General features: G+C 36.4%; 1 protein-coding gene and 1 long non-coding RNA gene across 6 annotated transcripts in view; both read left to right on the forward strand.

Moving 5' to 3' along the window:
* Nucleotides 1-6,207: 6,207 nt before the first annotated feature.
* Nucleotides 6,208-7,580, forward strand: LOC145504960 (uncharacterized). Its single transcript, XR_014052674.1, has 2 exons — nucleotides 6,208-6,372; nucleotides 7,113-7,580. It is a non-coding gene; the product is annotated as an uncharacterized LOC145504960 (long non-coding RNA).
* A 257-nt stretch (nucleotides 7,581-7,837) lies between these two features.
* The window catches only part of RAB28 (RAB28, member RAS oncogene family), a 101,084-nt gene continuing 87,733 nt past the window's right edge, over nucleotides 7,838-21,188 (forward strand). For all 5 annotated transcript variants that reach the window (XM_081486248.1, XM_081486178.1, XM_081486350.1 and 2 more), the window contains exons 1-3: nucleotides 7,838-8,143; nucleotides 12,658-12,754; nucleotides 17,875-17,963. In XM_081486248.1, the coding sequence (XP_081342374.1) occupies nucleotides 8,069-8,143; nucleotides 12,658-12,754; nucleotides 17,875-17,963 (261 nt within the window). In that variant the 5' untranslated portion in view covers nucleotides 7,838-8,068. The remainder of the gene's footprint in view (nucleotides 8,144-12,657; nucleotides 12,755-17,874; nucleotides 17,964-21,188) is intronic.

Raw genomic sequence — 21,188 nt, forward strand, 5'->3', positions numbered from 1 at the left:
TATTGTAACATAGCAATTTATTCATTTTAATTGCTGCATGATATCTCATTATGTGAATATGTCACAATTCAATGGTTGATGGACATCTGATTATCTTCCAGTTTTGGAGCACTGTGAATAATGCTGCAATGAACATTCTCGTGCATGTCTTTAGATGCATCTTGACTGCATAGAGAAGGGGATGACAGAGGATGAGATGGTTGGATGGCATCACCGACTCACTGGGCATGAGTCTGAGCAAGCTCTGGGAGTTGGTGATGGACAGGGAAGCCTGGTGTGCTGCAGTCCATGGGGTCGCAAAGAATTGGACACAACTGAGTGACTGAACTGATTGGACAGATACTAAGAAATGAAATTTTTGGACTATAAGTGAAGAGGAACTAAAGAGTCTCTTAGTGAGGATAAATGAGGAAAGTGAAAAAGCTGGCTTAAAACTCAACATTAAAAAAACTAAGATCATGGCATCCAGTCTGACCACTTCACGGCAAAAAGAAGGCAAGAAAGTCGAAACAGTGACAGATTTCATTTACTTGGGCTTCAAAATCACTGCAGATGGTAACTGTAATCATGAAATCAAAAGACACTTGCTCTTTGGAAGGGAAGCTATGACAAACCTAATTGTTGTTTGGTTGCTAAGTTGTGTCTGACTCTTTGAGAGTCCATGGACTGTAGCACACCAGGCTTCCTTGTCCTTCACTATCTCCTGGAGTTTGCTCAAACTCATATCCATTGAGTCAGTGATGCCATCTAACCATCTCATCCTCTGTCACCCCAAACCTAGTCAGTGTATTAAAAAGCAGAGACATCACTTTGCCTATAAAGTCCTGTATAGTCAAAGCTAGGGTTTTTCCAGTAGTCCTAAATGGATGTGAGAGTTGGACCATAAAGAAGGTTGAGTGCTGAAGAACTGATGCCTTTGAATCATGGTGCTGGAGAAGACTCTTGAGAGTCTCTTGCACTGCAAGGAGATCAAACCAATCAATCCTAAGGGAAATCAACCCTGATTATTCATTGCAAGGACTGATGCTCAGTCTGAAGCTCTGGTACTTTGGCCACCTGATGCAAAGAGCCAACTCTTTGGAAAAGACCCTGATGCTGGGAAAGATTGAAGGCAGGAGGAGAAGTGGGCAACAGAGGATGAGATGGTTGGATGGCATCATCGACTCAAAGGACAGAAGTTAAAGCAAACTCTGGGAGATATTGAAGTATATAAAGCCTGGCATGTTGCAGTCCATGGGGTCACAAAGAGTTGGACATGATTGAGTGACTTAACAACGACAACAAGAAGGTCATATATGTCCAACTTTATGGACAACCTGAGGCCTAACAGGTTGCTGAAGGAGTTACAGAAATTTATGCTTAAACCAGCAGTGCATATAATGCTCCACATTTTCAACACTTGGCAATGTCAGTCTTTGCAATTTTATTCTGGTGAAGGTATAGTGGTAGCTCATTGTGGTTTTCCTTTATATTTATCTGATTATTAATGAAGTTAAGATTTTTTTTAACATTATTGTCTATTTTTTGAAATGTCTATTCAAGCCTCATGTCTAATATTCTATTGATTTATTTGTGTCTCTTTCTTTTTGAACTTGGTTGTTGTTGCTTAGTTCCTAAGTCATGTCTGACTCTTTTGTGTAAACCTTTTCAATTCTAGATACAATTCCCTTATGAGTTATATGAAATGAAAATATCTTCTTCCACTGGTAGGGTTTTCATTTTTCATTTCCTTAAAGATTTTTTTGATGAACAGAGTTTTAGAATTTTAGTATAACTCATTTAATTAGCCTTTCCCTTAATAGTTGATTGGTTTCTTTTGCATTTTCTCTAAGAAGTCTTTGCCTACCCCAAGACCATGAAAATATTTTTTCTAATCTATCTTTTCAAACCTTCCTTATTTTTAAACTTAGCTTTATAAAATGCTCGGAATTGCTATGTGAATATGGTGTAGAATATAAACTAGGGTTCATTTTTGTTTTATATAAATATCCAGCTGATCCAAGATTATTCACTGAAAAGAGAGTCCATTTTTCATTGCTCTGAGGTGCCACCTTTGTGGTGCAGCAAGAAAAAAATTATCTCTTGGAACTCCAGTTATATAGTTTAAAAGTATTCTGTATATCTCTTATGGTCTTTTCTGTAATTTCCTCCCCACTGTGTTTGTGTCATTCATTTATTTTCTTCTGAGTTATCGTCTGCCTTATTATTTCTCTCTTTAACTGTGTCTAATCTGCTATTAAATTTACTCATTGGGATTATTTCTGTTATTGTATTTTTTATTGGTACTTTCCACTTGGTTCTCTTACATTTTCAACTTCCCTGACCAAATTCTCTAGCTTGTTATATAAGTCCTTTCACATATCAGCTATTTAACAACCATATTTTATGTGTCCATTATCTGGATGTCTGTGGGTTACTTCTGTTGTTCACAGTTTCTCTTGATTTTTGGTTACAAAGGTTTCGACTGAGTGCTAGATATTGATAGTGAGAAATTGTAGAGATAATTTGACCCTCCTAAAGAGAGAATAGGACTTTGTTTCTAGTACTCAGGGGCATCAGCATCTCAGTTCAATGAAGAATGAGGTAACACAAACACTGGCTTCAGTTTCTTTGGAGGTGATCTATTTCCAGTTCATCCACCCTAACTCTTAAGATATAGCTTTTCAGGAACTTCTTAACCTGAAAAATGGGGACTGGTTTACAAACGTTCCTCCTTTGTGATGTGCCTTGACCTTCACTGTTTCTATTTTATAGTTTTAATTTATTTTTGGTTGCACTGGGTCTTCATTGCTTTGTCAGGGCTTTCTCTATTTTCTGGAGAGTGGGGTCTAATCTTTCTTGTTGTGCAAGGGCATCTCATTGAGGTGGCTTCCCTTGTTGTGGAGTACAGGCTCAGGGTGCTTGTGCTTTAGTAGTTGCAGCACTCGGGCTCAATAGTTGCGGCTCACTGACTATAGGGTGTGCGGGCTTTAGTAGTTGTGGTACACAGGCTTAGTTGCTCTGAGGCATGTGGAATCTTCTTGCCCCAGGGATTGAACCCATGTCCCCTGCATTTGTAGGTAGATTCTTAATCAGTTTTGCCACCAGGGAAGTCCTCATTGTTTGTTTTTTTTTTTAATTTGGCTCCGCTGTGTCTTCATTGCAGTGTGCTGGCTCTTCGTTGTGGGCTTTTCTCTAGTTGTGGTATGCTGGCCTTACTTGTTGTGGAGCGCAGGCTCTAGAGCACGCAAACTCGGTAGTTGTGGTACACTTAGTTGCACTGTGGCATGTGGGATCTTAGTTCCCTGACCAGGGATTGGACCTGGCTCCCCTGTATTGCAAGGTGGATTTTAACTCCTGGACCACCAGGAAAGTCCTGACCTTCACTGTTTGCACTTCTTCTCCCAGCTCTATGAGACTGTTAAAGTGCTACTTATTCTCTCTCTTGACTCTAGTCTTGAATCAGCAAGTACCTCCTGGGGAGAGTGGGCCTTGGTGCTTGTTTTTGATCTTTGGGCTTCCTTCCTCTGAGCTCTATAATTACCCATGTCATAATCTGGTAATTCTCTGATAATGTCAAATAGATTTAAAATATATTATGTGTAACTTTTCTAATTTTCCTCATCTATTTTTTTTTTTTTGGTGGAAGCTTATATGATCATAATGGCATTTTTTTGCCACGTAAGTATTTAAAATTTTATGTACACCTAAATATGTAATTTTTTTTTTTTTCTTATAAATTTATTTATTTTAGTTGGGGGCTAATTACTTTACAATATTGTAATAGTTTTTGCCATACATTGACATGAATCAGCCATGGGTTTACATGTGTTCCCCTTCCTGGACCCCCCACCCACCTCCCTCCCCATCCCATCCTTCTGGATCATCCCATTGCCCCGGCCCTGAGCCCTTGTCACATGCATCGAACATGGAATGGTGTTCTGTTTCACATATGATAATATACATGTTTCAATGCTATTCTCCCAGAACGTCCCACCCTCACCTTCTCCCTCAGAGTCCATAAAATTGTTCCATGCATCTGTGTCTCTTATTCTGTCTCGCATATAGGGTTATCGTTACCATCTTTCAAATTCCATATATATGCATTAGTATACTGTATTGTTGTTTTTCTTTCTGGCTTACTTCACTCTGTATAATGGGCTCCAGTTTCATCCATCTCAATATGTAATTTTTTGACTGAGCTTCATGCCATGCCTATATGAATTATTTCCACTCCATGCTATAAATATTTACCTATTTTTCTAGTTTGTTATGGATTCATTAAAAATATACTTATTTCATGTGGAATTTATTTTGGAATAAAGGAGGAGGTGGACTTTCAGTTTTAAAAATCAACACTTTGAGTGACACTATATTTTCCCCACTGATCAGCAACACCCCCCTTTGTTGTTGTTCAGTTGCTCAGCCACGCACGACAGTTTGTGAGCCCATGGACTGCAGCACACCAGGCTTCTCTGTCCTTCACCATCTCCTGGAATTTGCTCGAATTCATGTCCGTTGAGTCTATGATGCCATCCAACCATCTCATCCTCTGTTGCTCCCTTCTTCTCCTGCCCTCAATCTTCCCAGAAAATCAACTTGAAGAGTTTTCTTTGGAATTGGGAAGTTCTGTCTTATTCCAGAAGTCATACTCAATACCATTGGCTGGAATTCTTAGTGAGAGACTTCAGCTCATCTCAGAAAGAATGTATTAATAACCAGTCCCTTGGACTGCAAGGAGATCAAAACAGTCAATCCTAAAGGAAATCAATCCTGAATATACACTGGGAGGACTGATGCTGAAGCTCCAGTACATCGGCCACCTGATGCGAAGAGCTGACTCATTAGAAAAGACCCTGATGCTGGGAAAGATTGAAGGCAGTAGGAGAAGGGGACGAAAGAGGACAAGATGATTGGATGGCATCACCTGAGTTTGAGCAAGCTCCAGGAGATAGTGAAGGACAGGGAAGCCTGGCGTGCTGCAGTCCATGGGGCTGCAAAGAGTCGAACATGACTGAGCGACTGAAAAACAACAACAAATCTGTCCAAAGTCCAAGTTGCTTCATGAGAGAATAAACTCCTTGAATCAGGATATATACAACAAAGTTTGGTTTGTCATCTGTTAGGGATATTAGAAAAGATATCTTAAAATTCGGTGGAAAGGCGGTTTTACAGATAGCAGACAAGTTTATGTTGTATAACTACTTTTACCTCTTATCTAAAGAACCTCAGTTTTTTGAAATTTCTAGAACCCCTCTTTAAGCATTGTTTAATGTATTCATTTTGAGACCACTTAGAAAGACTCCCTTAGTGTGTGACCCTGTTGTGTGCATTTACAGAGGCTCCACAGGGACATTCTTTCCTGTGCAGCAGTTCTGTTTCTCTTTAGAATGGTAAGGCATCCTACCAAAGCTTTCAGTGCTAGCTAGCATGGTCTTCCACATAGGAGGAATACTTTTTCATACACACACACACACACACGGCTTCAAGTCTTTAGATCTAATTTGCAACTTGGAATTTTGCCACAGATATGGTCACTGAAAGAATACAGTTGTTTCATGCAGCAATACTGTCTGAGGGATGAATCCATACCCATATAAATGATGTCTCTCCAACAACGCAGTTGTCTAGGAAACTGGTGACTAGAAAATGGCAAGTTTGATCAAAATCCAAGGGCCTTAACTAAATCAGGTTTTTAACCAAAGTACTGGTGCCAGTTGAGATGTTTTTTTGTGTGCAAGTAATGGAATACATCACTTAAGTATCTTAGTATTATTCCACAAAATAAGAAGCCTGGAAGGTAGAGTGAAGAATACTATAGCAATTCCAAGCATTATGTCTTCATCCAAGTATGACAGCAAAGGAAGGGGGTGGGGATAGCCTGCCTTCTGCATCTCTTTTCTTATTTCTCCTCTTCTTTTTTTTTTAAATCAGAGGGAAAAATCTTTCCTAGATGTCTCCCAAAGGATATCCTTCTGTCTCATTGGCCAGACTGGGTCATGTAACCATTTCCATTAGATAGGAGTGGGGAAGCCAATTGCAGCCACATTAGCAGACATCATGGACAAGAGGGGCTAAATTTGTCCTCATCAGAAACAGATCCCTCAACCTAACATTTACAAAGGACTTGCAGAGCTTTTTCACTTACCTTTTTCTCCTAATTTTCATGAACACACCTAGTGATGTAGACAGTTGGTAGTGATGGTGGTGGAGTGGAAAAGGGAAAGAGTTGGGGACTAAGAGCAACTGGGCAGTGACTATTGCGGATGGCTCTATCTACAGGTGAAGGGACTGAGGCTCTACATTGGCGCCCTGGATGTAAGGTAACATGAGTAGAAAGCAGTGACGCGTCGACATGGACCATATCTAATGATGTCGAGGAGGGTGATACTGGTTAGTACTGAGTGCCTATTATAAGCCAGCCATTATACTATGTTATTTTTGTAGTGGTTACTTTAATTCTCAACCCTACGAAAAAGGTGGTGCCTCTCTTTTATAGATAAGGAAACTGAGGCTCAAGGTCACACATCTAGTGAGTGAGGGTCTGTGATTAGAAATTCAGTTCGGCTGCCAGCATGAGTACTTCTTTACTCTGTACTGCTTTCCCATTTGAATTCCCATATTCTTTGAGAACTACTGCCTCTGAGCTAAGTTTTTTGTGACTTAAGCTTCCTAATCTGTAAAATGAGATAATTCTACCTAGTTTATAGGGCTCCCAGGAAGAGTGAATGTGATAATCCATGAGAAGTAATTAACAAGGAGACATAGTAGGCCGGCATTAATATTGTGTAGTTTATCTGAAACATTCAATTATGTTCTTTACCTACTCTAATGGACTGAGATCCTCCATTCAGAATAGCAGTTCTCCAAATTTTGAGGTTCAAGGCCCCCCTCTACCCTCTTAAGAATTATTGTGGAACTCCAAAGAGTTTTTATGTTAAGTTATAACTCTCATTATTGCACTGAAATGGATACCGAGGAACTTCTGCCCCTTTAGCTCTCAGTGGTGATGCCATACAGATTATGCATCCTCTGGAAAACTTCTAGGTATATCTGTGAGCGCACGAACGTGAAAAAGGAAAGAAAAATGAATTATTAGGAAAGTAGTTTTGACTTTATTGGTACTCCCGCAGGGTACCCCGGACCACACTTTGAGAACTGTGGCTCGAGCTTAAGCACTTCGTGAAGGAACCGTTTGGCTAAGAAAACCCAGGGTCTGAAAGGCGGAAAAAACAAGAAGGTAGCGCCAAGCCGACATTTCACTCTCGCAGCATCACTCCGCGGCAGTTACAAGACCTTAGCCGTCGCTTGCTCCTTGACGGCAGCGCAGTTCTTCCCGACGCGCGACCCTGAGGACCCACCCGGTTCCGAGGCCCCTCCTCCTCTGCGCGCGTTCCTCCTGGCAACCGGCGTCCCGGGCGCCCAGAGACAGGCCCCGCCCCGCTGCCTCGCCTCCGGGTCCTGGCTTCCATGGCAACCGCGGAGCGCAGCCTCGGTGTCACCCCACCCACCCGCCTTGTCAGGCTAGACCATTCGCTTCAGGGATCTCCACAGGGGCAGATGATGGAAACAGGGGGATTTCACAGAAAGTCTATGCGCTACTCTGCTCCTGTTTTTTCTACCTAGTTTAAATTATAATTTTTTTTCTCTTCATCTCGCTACTCCTTGCGAGGGGTAGTGTCGCGTCTCGCCTACTCGGTTCGAAGGCCCCTCGGCCCAGGCCGGCACTTCGGCCGGCCCGCCAGGGAGGCTCGCGGTCTGCGCGGGTTGGCGCAGAGGCGGGGCCGAGCGCCTGACGTAGCGCGCGGTGGGGGCGGGGCTGCGCATCCGACGTAGCGCGCAATGGGGGGGCGGGCCCGCGCGCAAGGGGCGGGGCGGCGGGCAAGACGGTGTCCGGCGAGTGATTGCCCTCAGTTACCTCCAGCGGCTTCTGAGACACTGGGGCCGGGGGTGGGGGGAGTCTGTCCCCGCTGCCGGCCTTCCTCCTCTACCCCGCCTCCGGAGATCCCCCTCCTTCCCTTCCTCCTTCTACTTCGCGGGGGTGGGGTCGGTGGGAGGGAGGGGAGGCGGGCCTCGTTCCTGGGACACCATGTCGGACTCTGAGGAGGAGAGCCTGGACCGGCAACTGAAAATCGTCGTGCTGGGGGACGGCACCTCCGGGAAGGTCAGTCCTCTGGTGCGCCCGCCGTGCCAGGCCTGCAAGGAATCCCGGCGCGGCCCCGGCGCCCTTCAAACCTCCTCCTCCTCCCCGTCCCCCCGGGCGTCGGCTTATTTCCGCGAGTGCCGGGGCGTCTGGGCTCAGGCCCGCCAGGAGGTGGCTTGGGGCCCGACACAAATTAGACGCTTGAAGTCCGACGAGAGCTGTCCAGCTCCCTTAAAAAAAAAAAAAAAGTCATTTCCTAATCCCTGCCTGGATCGCGAACTCCTACTTCTCTTCAAGACCTGAGCCAGCATCGCCTCCCTGGGAAGCTTTCCAGCTTCTCGCCTCTGAGAACTAGCAAGGATCTGCCAAAACATCTTACCTGTTTTTCCTTTAGTCCAGGTCACACTTTGCGCCTTCCCCCCACCCGTTTACCGTTTCTGATACCTCTGCTGCACTGGGAAGCTCCCAAGAGCTTGATTCTGGAATCAGGCTCTCTGGGTGAGAGAATTGGGGCTCCCGTCACTTTACTACTGGTTGGGTCACTGGAGGGCAAATTTCTATCCCTATTTGTGCTTCATCTATAGGATGGGTTTGTTGATAGGGGTTCCTTCGAAGGGGTGAAGTGTGCGAATCCGCATTAAATGTAAACATGTACAACCACACAGAGTGCACGCAGTAAACGTTAGTTGCTGTGTTAGAGCATCATACCTGTTCATCTCTGTTCCCCAGCACAGCACCTGTCAACACAAACATTCATTCAATAAATACCTCTCGAGCTCCTCTTCTGGCCTGGGTGCTGAGGGCAGGGCTGCTGGCATGACATATGGCATCCTTGCCTTAAATCTGTCCTGTGATGACAGTTGATTGAATGACGTGAGTGCGTGAGAATATCTGGCCGCCAGTCCCCTTTATCTCCGAGGCAGGGTCTTTAACCCAGGGTTGTGGAGCTCCTGAAACGGGGTAAACATTGCCCGGTCCTTGCTCTTTGAAGACCATCCGTAAGATCTTGAAGGATTCTGGATCCGCCCCGCCCCCCAAATAAGGAGCAGAGCCTCTGCCCAGGGAACCTTCACACCTGTCGTTTCTGTCAGGGGCGCCAACGCTGTCTCTGGTCATACTGCTAAAGTTTGTCTCTCTTCTTCTCCCGTCCCTTTTCCCATCCAGAGGCTCCAGAAACGCAGGTTTATTATTGTTACCAGTGTTCTGTTTTCCACTCGATGTTTCCGTGTGTCGGGTGTAGTTTGGACGCTGGTTTCTGTGGTAACCACTGCTCGATACATCTTCCCTTGGCAGTTGGCACTGCACAGCTGTTCGCCTCTTTCGTGCTGAGATTTCAGTTCCTAGGGAAAGGTGTCATTCATAGGCAGAGTTTGGAGAATTCTGTTCATTTCTTTCTTGCCATCCGTGATACTTTGTTACTGATTTTTACTGTTGAGAAGCAATTCAGTATGCTCTGATTACTTTTAAACATTTTGAGGAAGAAAAGAACTTGGGATCACTTTTCTTAGTCAAGTATTAATTATATGACTTTTTGTACGTTTATAACAAGTTTTTGAGTGGGTGAATTGTTTTAAATAAGTCAACATTGTTTCTAACACACTCAATAAAACCTTTAAGTTCTATTTTTATAGTTTTTCCTCATCATTCCTATTTTGTTTTGAATGCCTTCTAATTTTTCACTTCCTAAATCTTTTTATCGTTAACTCATAAAAATTTATTTCCTGTTTAAAGTGATAATGACTATAATACTAATACATCTCAAAAAAGACAAAAATTGTCCATTATCCTATATTCTATCATAATTCTTTAACATTTTGTCAATTTTTTCTCCCAGTACTCATCTGTTATCAATGCATGCATTTCTCAACTGAAATTTGTTCGTAACTTTCTACCTAGGTTTTTCATCTAGCCTATCATGTATTGTCCTCTTTTTGCTAATTTAGTGTGAATAATTACGACTTTACATATCTGTCTAAAATTTCTGTCTAATGTGTGACAAAGTGTATTTTTTTCATTCTACATTATGGAATTAGGGATATTATTCTGCTCCAAAGGATAATGGTATTCTTTTAGTCTTTGTCATCTTGACTCATCTGTTTTAAAATTGTAAAAATTTTTTTTCTCTCAGAAATTTCTGGATGCCAGCATCAGACATCTTACCTTTTTTCATTGTTCATGTATCAAGCTGCTATTTTTTTCCATGCCATATTCAGTTTTCAGATTATTGGCAGCTACCAACATTCCCATTCTGTTTCTTCTATTGTCTTTTTCTTTTATGAATTCAGCCTCTCTTTCATTCTTACTTGTATCCTGATTTAACTCTTGTCCATTTTTTCTAACATGAGTGTTTTTTTTTGCTAGTTCTAATCAGGACATTTTTATATACCTTTACAAAGCAATAGAGTATTGTGATGACCACTCACAGTTTATGCAAGAGAAGTTTAGCACCTCCTTCCATTAACACATTTTTCTATTTCTTTCCTGTTTTGATTCATTTGATTCATACTTTGAATTTTATTATATATTAAGATTTTTTTTGAGGCAAAATATCCTTTTATGGTGTCTTTTCAGTATTAGTAAAGGTAATATGGTTAAAAATTGTTAGCAAGTGTTCACGAAACAAAAAATAACTATAAAGAATCAGAAAAAAAAGTTGCAGATTTGATAGATGGTTGCTCACTTCATAATTGTTTAAGAAAGGTATTTCTACGATGACTTCGGAGAAATTATTAAATGAGACAGATAGCATGGCATCTAGATAATAGGAGAGGAAGTACTTCTTTCCCGCTGATTCAGATGCTCTTCTTTACTTTTTGTAGTAAGATGTCTGAAGATGATGTAAGAACCCATTTTAATATTCGTTGTTCCTAATGACCTACACTTTTGACAGATCATACTTTATTCCAGTTGAAAATTCTAGTTTTATATGTCTCAAAAGTGTGAGGGTAGGGCTTTCAAAATCCATAAGTCCTATTTTTAGGAAAAGAAACACTCTGCTGAAGTTACATGTGCCTTGAATTCCTCTTAGACTATGAAAGCGTGTCAGCCATCCGTATATTAAACATTTTGAAATCTCTGTAATAGTATATGTAGTGTTAATTGTTTTTCTTTAGAACCCTTAGCCTGTTCATAGATAGTTTTGTGCTCTAAGTTAAATGAGTCCAATGGCATAAACAAGGCTAAATAAAAAAAAAGCTTTAGAAAGGAATGCTTACATTTTTTTTCTCCTGATCTCTTAGTTTTTATATTATCAAGGAAGCCAAATGAATTTTCATTTTGGTGTAGTAAGTTTATTTCTCAGAGTATAGCAGAACATCTTTCTTATGGTGCTCAATATATATTTGACCAAATATTTTAGCAATTTCTTACAAATGCTGATTATTTAAGTATTAAATGAATTGGAATTAGTGTGTGCAAATTGCCATTTATCTCAAAAATATGGTTCTTATGTCAAAGGAATTTTAGGGTTTTTTGAAAGAATTAAAGTTTGGCCCAGTTTTCTTTTGCACTACTGTACTCATATCATAATTATAATAAGCTATCTTGCAAATATTAGGTTTCATTATTTTAGGAGTTGACATCTAATTTTACTTTTAAAATAAAAAGAGTTATTTTTCTTTAACTTTGAGAATTTGTCTTGAAGAGCAGAAAAGCTTCATGACGCTCCCTTTCTCTTCTTTTAGGGGATGTTTACAAATAAATAGTGCATTACAGATGTTTAAGGAGCTTTTTAGTTATTTCACTAGAATGATTAATTATTTGTTTGCATTGGTAAGAAATGGTACTGTAAAGAAACTCTAGAATTTTGAATGTAACTTTGAGTTATTATTTAAAAAATGTAGATTTACATTTGTTCTAGTTATAATATTCTTGTGACTGTTAAGCTTTCTAGTTCTTGAATGGAATATATTTATTTTTGCCTGATTAATATTAATCTTAAAAATTTCAACTTCTTACTTTAAGAGATAAATATTATCAGTTCTATAGAATCATTTTCATTTACCATTTTTAATGTAGAGAAAAATTAGACATGTTTCTTAGGGGGGAAAAAAGAAATTGTATAAACAGGTTCTCCTTTCCTTAATTAGTTCTACTTCTTATTAGCTGAGGACACAAACTACTCAGATGTTTGACCTCAGAAATGAAACATCTGTGAAAATTGTGTTGAACTGATATATAGGGACACATAAGATTCAGATATTTAATCATGTTGTTTTAGTTTTCTCTGTTGATAAATAGAAATTCTAATTTCTAGCAAGGAATAGGAGGTTGACAGTCAGGAGATGAAAAGAGATTTAAAGAGATTTAGCTGATTAGTCTGTTGTTGCCATTGATAGCTGGTTGGCAAGTGAAATATACCTGGTGGAATGAAAAGTCCCTCTTCCCCTTGTAATTGATTAGAACTGCTTAAAGTTGCTTGTTGGTATAATGGGAGTATAAATATTAAGATTACTTAATAAGATATAGTAGTGATTTTGTTTACATTTCTAAAGCCAAAGGCATTAATTTTGATATTCTGTGCATCAATTTTTTAGACCTCCTTAGTTACCTGTTTTGCTCAAGAAACTTTTGGGAAACAGTACAAACAAACTGTAGGATTGGATTTCTTTTTGAGAAGAATAACATTGCCAGGTAAGAGACTAAAATGTCTTAACATATAAAGTTGTTCATATCTGACGATAAGAGACATAAGCAGAAATGTGTAACATTTGGGTACTGTTTCTGTGTGAAAATATATGTAATCAGTAAATGTGTCTTAGGGAGGTTCTTTCATCAGCATCTATCGTGAAGACATACTGTCCATGTGTGTAAGGAAAAAGTTTATATACTCCCCACTCTCCACTGTTTTTGACTGTTGCACATTTTTTGAGGATAAACAATAGTTGCTTATAAAATTCTAACCTTAAAAACAAAATCAAATGCCATATAATTATCAACAGATATTGTATAAACTAAATGTGAGAGGACTGGAAAGGATTATTTTTTTAAATGTTATTTTGATTAGCCTCTGCTTCAGTTTTTTGTTTGAGAGAAAGTTGGAACAGAAGTATAATGTAGCTATGGAACTTCTGTGCTCTAATATGTGAATGCTGTTTTATGCAAGGCAGCATGAAATTGCTGGCATTTAATAGACCACTAAAATTTAGGGTCCCTAGGCACTCATAAAAATACAGTTTGAGCATTCAAGATGTTTCAGTTCACCATGCAAAGAAACTATTTAGATGCCAGTTGCAGCACATTTTGTGGGAAATACAGGGAAATAATAACAAAAAAAGAGTGGTTTCTGTTTTAAGTTAGTTTCTGAACAATTGGGGCTTTAAAATGCTCTGTCCATTCACTTGTGCTTAAATTATGTGTTTAAAGTATTTTATTAAAAGCAGTTTGTCTTGATTGACTTCATAACCAGTCCATCTCTCTCTCTTCTCTGAGGAAACACATTTGAATAAAAACAGTTGCAAGTGTAGTGTCAGATTCATATACTGGAACGTGAGTGATATAGTGGGAAGGGGTTTAATAAATTCTAATATTATTGAAATATGTTAGTCTCTCAACTACTCCATCTATTAGACAACTCTCTATGAATATTTTAGAACAGCTAATGAAAACTCTTGGTAATTGAAGGTATTCTGCATATCTCACTAGTAATATACTCTGTTATATTTTGATGGTTGTTATTCGACTACCAATGAAAAGAAGATATAGCTTCAGAAAAGAATTCCAATTACCTATTACTAAGTTATTGTTCAGAAAGAGGTTTAATGAGAAACATGTGTGTATTTTGTTTCATTTGTATTTTTGTATGTATTAAAAACTGAAAATCTCCGTTTTATTAATAGCTTATTGATAGGTTAATGCTGATATAAATAGAATATTTACCCCAATCACTAGCAGAATACATGTAGAAATCAGATAATATATTTACTGAAAACTTATTTTACAACAGTTTCTTCAGAGATGCCAGCTGTACACAGAGAACCTCAGTATGTATTTAATTACTATTTTGTTTCAGTGCTAACTAGCAGAAGCACTAACTTTCTGTATTATGAATATTGTTTAATTTTTCTGATTTTTCTGTTCAAAGACTTAAGTAAAGGAGCAAGCACCTATTCAGACATTAAAAACATTTTAAGGCTGATTCTAAACATTTTATATGTGTAATACATGTTGATGATTTCTAGTTTTTTGCACAATACCAGCCATTTTTGAATTTTGATAACTTTGTAAAAAGTATTTGTTATTTTTGAAATCCAAATTTATAATATATTTTAGAGTAGAAAGTAGTTAGGTTAAAGAAATGACACTAGGAAATGCATACTCTTATTGAATGTATATTTTAATTTTCCTGATTAAGCTTTTATTTTGATGGGCAGAGTTCCAGAAAAAAAAATTTTTTTATATAAAGCAGTTGGTTTTATTCTGTTTAGTGGATTTAAAGTTATTGTATAAATATTAGTAGGAAAAAGTTGTAGCTTGATTTGATATTAAAAGGTATATTAAGAAATAATATGAATAAATTAAAGGTTTATAGTATACCCTTTGTATAGTTTAATTTTAATTCATTGTGCCCAGTGATTAATATTTGTATCATTTGCTGAAACATTATAGGCAGCATTATTAAATTTATGGTATAGCCGCACAGGAGGCAAATCTAGTATTTGTTAGTATTCTAGTGAGTCTTCTATCCGTTCAGATCGTTAGAGGTGTAATACCTCCTGTCCATCTATTGACATTCTCTTCATGCAAGTTTTCAAGGTCATTACTTTGCAGATACTCATCCATGTTAGTATATTTCATGATCTGGTATGCTGTATAGTCTGGATGCAACCACTGTGCAGATTTTACTGCTTAAAATAGTGTATCTGTTAGTCAGAGATTCTGCTGATAGAGCTTCTTAAGAGCCTTAGTCAAAATACTTTCAGGAAGCTTGTGGGTACAGTCCAGTAAACAGCGTTCTACTGTGAAAAGGATTTCTAAGTCTTTAGCACAAGAAGTGGGCAGACTTGTGTTTTTAGTTCCATCTTGACTATGCGGCACTTTAAGTAAGGTTAACCGAGGCACCAAGTGTACTTTTACAAGGTCACTGTTGAATCCTCTTGGTGGCTTTGATTCACACCAAAAGCAGCTTACCTGTATTTTGTCACCTCATTTATTTATTTTTTCCCCTAGTTAAATGTCATTTCTTACAGAGCAGCAGGAGTAGCATTTTGCATTTAGGATTAGATTGCTGACAGTTTCCTCCTTAACATTCTTTATTAGTTAGAAATTTATTTTAATGGGTTCTTGGTTTTTAAAAATTTTGCAATGTTGATCATTTGAAAATTCTTATTTAGCTTTATAGGCTTATCATTTTGAAAATATACTAGAAGACTTCATATGTTTTTGCTTGTTAGAACTAAAGGGAATATTAATTTGAATGTATTATTTTGTTTCCCAAATAGAAGGACCTCTGATTTATTTTTATGTGTTACTAAGCCTAAAATTCAAATGTGGAAGTTGAAAATACATTTCTAGATACATGAAATAACCATGAAGTTAATATCATTTGTTGAAGCTGTAACAAGAAAAGTTGTTTGTTTTTTGGTTAGCATTGTATATTAGTGGGTTATTAGTAATACACAGCTATTTTTATCTGAGGCACTAGCATATGTATAAAGAAAAACAAGCTAAGAACAACAAATAGTGTTTATTTGGAAAGGTATGGATTTAACAAATATTCCCTCAATACAGGAATATAAACCTCTCAGGTGGGAGATAGTTGAATAAATGATTTCAAGTCTTGAAATTATATTGTCAGAATTTGAAAGCATGTAGTGAAGATGATGTTTCTAAAGTTATAGATAGGATAGGGTCTAAATATCAGAACGTAAAGGAAAAAAGCTTCATATTTCTTGATACGAAGTTAAGTTTATTGACTTTGAAGAAAATGATATTAATGCCCTTTATTAAGTGTTGCCTAAAATCTTTAAAAAGTTAACATTGTTGAGAACTGGTTTTTGAAGTAAACATAACTAAAGAGTTTTGTTACTAAAGTGAATAGAGTACTGCCTGTTTATCTAGAGGCTCCTGAAACTATTTGACATACTTCTAGTGTCAACTAGCCCTTTCTCCCCTGCTTAATTTGAGACAGCATTGTAGGAGAGTGAATTTTGAATTTAGATTTCTTAATTTTCTTAGAATTTAATTTTCTTAATTAAGTTTTCTTAAAATTTCTTAAAAATTTAGATTTTTAAGATACTGGCTTTATACAAGTTGTTGGGTAAGTCTTCATCTGTGACGTTTAGGTTTTTGTATTTGTAGAGCTCTAAGAACACTTTAGTCATTACTCTGTGAGGGTTGAAAGTATGTATATGTGGGAAAGATGACGGGTGATAAACTTCAGTAGCTCTCATTAATGCTAATGGAAGTTCCTCATGTAAATCCTGCAGGTTGGCAGATGGAACAGAACTACATCCAGATAATGGAAAGATTGTAATACAGACCCTACAAAACTTAGAGTTAAGGGTAAAAGTTGACTGGTTAATCTAGTATTGTACTTACTTTCCAGTTGCAAAGTTGAATGGTGTCACTAACATTCTCCAATTTTAGTGTTATGCATTGGTATAAAAATTCATATCTATATAATCTTTTTTTGGTTTGTTTTTGAAGAGACTAGTCTTTTAGTATCTAAGTTTTTGAGTTTTCCTGATTTGCAAATCATTCAGGAAGATACATTTTTGGTGTGGGGGCTCATTTTGAAGGTGCTGATTGAGATTCTGTCTACCTTTGGAGAAAACAGCATAATTTTATTAGGAGAAACAGTCTGAAATGTTAAATTACAAAGCATATTGAACTGGTCTTTAAATTTTATTGTTTAGTCACTGATTGCATTGATAACAGAGAATAACGTTTCATAAATTTTTTATCAAGTAAGTATTTTGCAAAATGGATGAAAGAATTTTAAAGATTGCCTTTTAGTAATTTAGAATGCTTTTATAATGTTTGTATGAGGAAGAGATTTGTTAAATCATCAAATAGATTTACTCTATTTTATGAGGACTTTGAAGCACATCTTATAATTTGTTTCAGTGGAATGCTTTGAACAGATATAAATGCATCATAATAATTTGTGATATACTGGGTATGTATCCTACATCAGTTCTGAAGACGGCCGTCAAAATGTTTATATTTTATAGGTTAAATTTGAAGACATGTAATTTTAAAATTATGTTCACTATTGTATATAGTAGCTGACATTCAAATTTAAAACTGCATTCGAATTGAAACTTTGAGACCATTTTTGTAGTCTGTTGGTAATTTGTGAGTTTTATTTAGAACCTGTAGAGTTTAGAAGTTACAGCAAAATTCATTGTATGCAATAAGGTAGATTAGTATATAAAGTTCAGTTTTAATTTTTAAATTATATATCTTATTCCACATTCAAGTGCCTTATTGTTTTAGTCTCTGTTTAAGAAAAACAAAAATTTAAGGTTTAAGATGTTTGTGAATTAAAACTTTATTTATTTTCTTTTGTTTTGAAGGTGATTATAAATGTGGTTGCATGGAACTGGGGTAAAGTGTAAACCTAAATTCCCCACTATTAATCTCTTTTGACAGCATTATTTCACAGTTCCAATTATGTGACCATGCAGAATAAACATGCGCATTAGGTTCAAAGTTTATCACTGTGACTTAATGTTCTGTGAAACTGCATTCGGTTGTTGTATTGTTCCTGTTTTTGTTTTCTTATTTTTATATTCTGTTTTATATTCTAGGAAGCTTGAATGTTACTCTTCAAGTTTGGGACATAGGAGGGCAGACAATAGGAGGCAAGATGTTGGATAAATATATCTATGGAGCACAGGTATGAAATGAATTCTATGATTATTCCAATACTGAATATACTCCCCTTACAAGCACACAGGCAGGTAATACACACACCACACACACATATGCTGTTTCTACCTTGATTTTTATATCATATGTAGGGAGACCGATTTTACATTTGTGCTAATCCTTTGATTTCATCCTCCCCAAAGTCGTGTTTGGAATGATTTGGGTCAGGGAACTGGGTAAATCTTAATAGATTTCATATGCTACTTGTATTACTAATATTACTGTCAGAAGTTTAATACATGTAGTAATAAATGATATTTTGATATTTAGTAACTGATTTTGGTCATATTGACCACTTACAGGATATATAAATTGAATGAAAATTATTAGAGAGGAAAATTTGATTTCATTTTAAATTGTAAGGACAAAAACCATACATATATATGTATGTATTTTTTATGCTATGAATTAGTTTATTAAATATTTATAAGTGTTCAGATTTAATAGATATATTGTATCAGAAAACTAGGTATGACTAATTATATATATGAAGCACATACAGTTTTTTAACATGATAGTCATGTGTAGTGTCTTTTCAGAAGAAAGTCTATGTAGAGTAAGAAAAACTACTTGAATAATTACATAACAAAAATTCTTTGGCAGCATGAGCTTATTATATAGATATATAGATTTTAAAATTAAATTATGCTAATAGAAAATATACATAGTAGTAATTAATGTACTTAATTATTGACATGCTGTTTTTTTTGCTTTTTCTTCCACTTTGAGTTAGTGTGTATCTTTCATATCATCATGAGGCATTGGGGGGATAATATTCATGATCCCCATTTAGTTCTTTGTTGGAGTCCTTTGATATTTTAAGTGGAGAATCAAAACTTGGTTATGTGGAACTGTGTTGCTCATAAAAAAATGAATCTAGAAAATGAAGGCAGAGTATTAAGTGCTCTTCTATATGAAGTTTGATGCTTAACAAATACCATTGCCTTAATTTTGGATGGAAAATAGATTCTGAGTTATTTTCTAAAATATGCAGAGAAGGCTGAGGTTCACATGGTTCTTGATTATTTCTGAAGGCCCTTGAGCTGTGTGTTTGCATTGTTGATGTATAGATCAGGCTCTTAGGACTCCTCTTCACCTTTTCTTCTACATGTTCTTTGTCTCCTGGAAAAAATTTCACCTGTAACCATATGTCTTAATATTTTATGCCTGTTCATTTTTCTCTTAAAAAATATGTCTCAGGTTTTTGTGTCTGGCTTTTTTATTGTTGTTTCTTTCTGTTTTAAACTGATTATGTTTAAAGTAGATAGTAAGGTAAAGAAAAATTATTGGGCAAAGGTTTGTGGAAAGCCATAGTTCCTGTTTCATTCACCTAGTTGGTAAAATAGGATTTGAAAAATGACAGTTTCTTTTCTCTTTGCTCCATTAAAATCTATCTACATGGATATGTATTTGATTTAAAAAAATGAGAACTAGATTAGTCAAGCTTCTAATGATCTTTGACTCTGAATGTAAAATAGAATAACTTTTTATGGTTCATAGATATATCTAGAGTTAGTGGTGAATGGGAAGTTTTTATGCATTCAGAGTAAATAATACAACATTCAATTAATAAATTTTTCTTCATTTAAAAATTAGGGGAATATAATGTGTGTGGATTAGACTCTCTTAATTTTACCTTACTCCAAATCATTTAAAAATTTGATATATTTAGTGATGGTTAAAACAAAATTTATCAAATTTATTATGTGATTTATAGGAATTTAAAGTTTATTAATATTATAAAATTCTTATATAAAATTAATATTGGTATGAAATTCACATAGTATAAAAACAAACATTTTCAAAGTATGTAACCAGTGATATTTGGAACATTTACAATGTTGTGTGACCATCCCCTCAAATCTTTATAGTTCTTTACAATGTGTGTTTTATGCTATTATGTAGCTGCTTAAAGTCAGCAGACATTAATGGGCAAATCTATAGAAATTTTAAAAACTTCCATCATTTTTGAGAATAGTTGAGTTTAGTAAAATGTCTGTATTCATTTCTAATGTAATTCATATTTTGAGAGAAAGAGAATGTGATCAGAATCATGAGATTCCTGTTTTGAAGGTACTTGTTGGTTTTCTTTTTTGACAGTGCCTTACATTGTTTATATATTATAATCTCTGTAAAGCATATACCTTGGTTTATTAAAACAATGCAGGAAAGTATTTCTAGGAAGTACATGAACATTTTCATGAAATCATTTTAGGAAAGTAGGAATTCTGAGATGATAAAATGAATTGTCATAAATTTTCTCTGCTTTCCAGAGATTCTAAGTTAAATGCTATATACAAATACAATAAAGTACAGTAGTTTCTTTTGTTAAAATATGTGTAAACTTTTTTACCCAGACCAGAGAAGCTCTGACTACAGTTCTCTACTATAAATTGGGGGAAATGTTACTTTTAAAAACAATGCTTTCATAAACATTTTAATAGTGTTTAATAATTTTATATAATTATATAACTATTCTTCAAAGTAGATTTGTGTTTAGAATCATTGTGGATGCTGTATATTGCCCATCTAATGAATACTTCGGATTTTTGTGCACACATGCTACAGGGTAGAAATCTTTGAGAAATGTTTTGACAAGCTGTTTTGAGGACATCGGTATAATGTATTATTTAGGGTTTTATTCTAGGTTCTCTAACTTATGTAATGTGAATTATACATAATTGGGCTATTAAGGTGTGAATCTTTTTTAAAGCATTTCTTATCATCCAGGAAAAAGCTTATTTGTAGGCTAGGAATTAACTTAGATTCAAATCAAACAGATTGTTTTACCTTCTTCACTTTTTACAATCTTTACTTTTTGTCAACCAGTAGCATTAAATTTTAGTGATAGTGTATTGAATAGTGTTGGTTAAAACAAAACTGAACTGACATCCATGAAAGAACTCGTGAGGCAGTTTGTCAAAAACTAGTTCTAAGAATTGAAGTATGTCCCAGTTAAATTCCCCAATTTTAAATTAACTTAAAATTTTCTAGGAGTCTTCAGAAAGATGTTATAGGCTATTTTTCATAGTGGTTGCAAGCAAACACACAGCACATAGTGTTTAGTGCCGTGTAACCGGTGGCTAGCAGAGGCTAATAACAAACCTCAGAGAAGGACTGGATGTTTCGTTTTTGTAGCTCTTTCGTCCTGGAATCTAAGTGGTTTGCAAACACTGCTCTACTGAGTATAAAC

The sequence above is a fragment of the Giraffa tippelskirchi genome, chromosome 1, assembly GCF_054371585.1.
Source record: "Giraffa tippelskirchi isolate mGirTip1 chromosome 1, T2T-mGirTip1v1.2.pri, whole genome shotgun sequence".
NCBI classification, from domain to species: domain Eukaryota; kingdom Metazoa; phylum Chordata; class Mammalia; order Artiodactyla; family Giraffidae; genus Giraffa; species Giraffa tippelskirchi.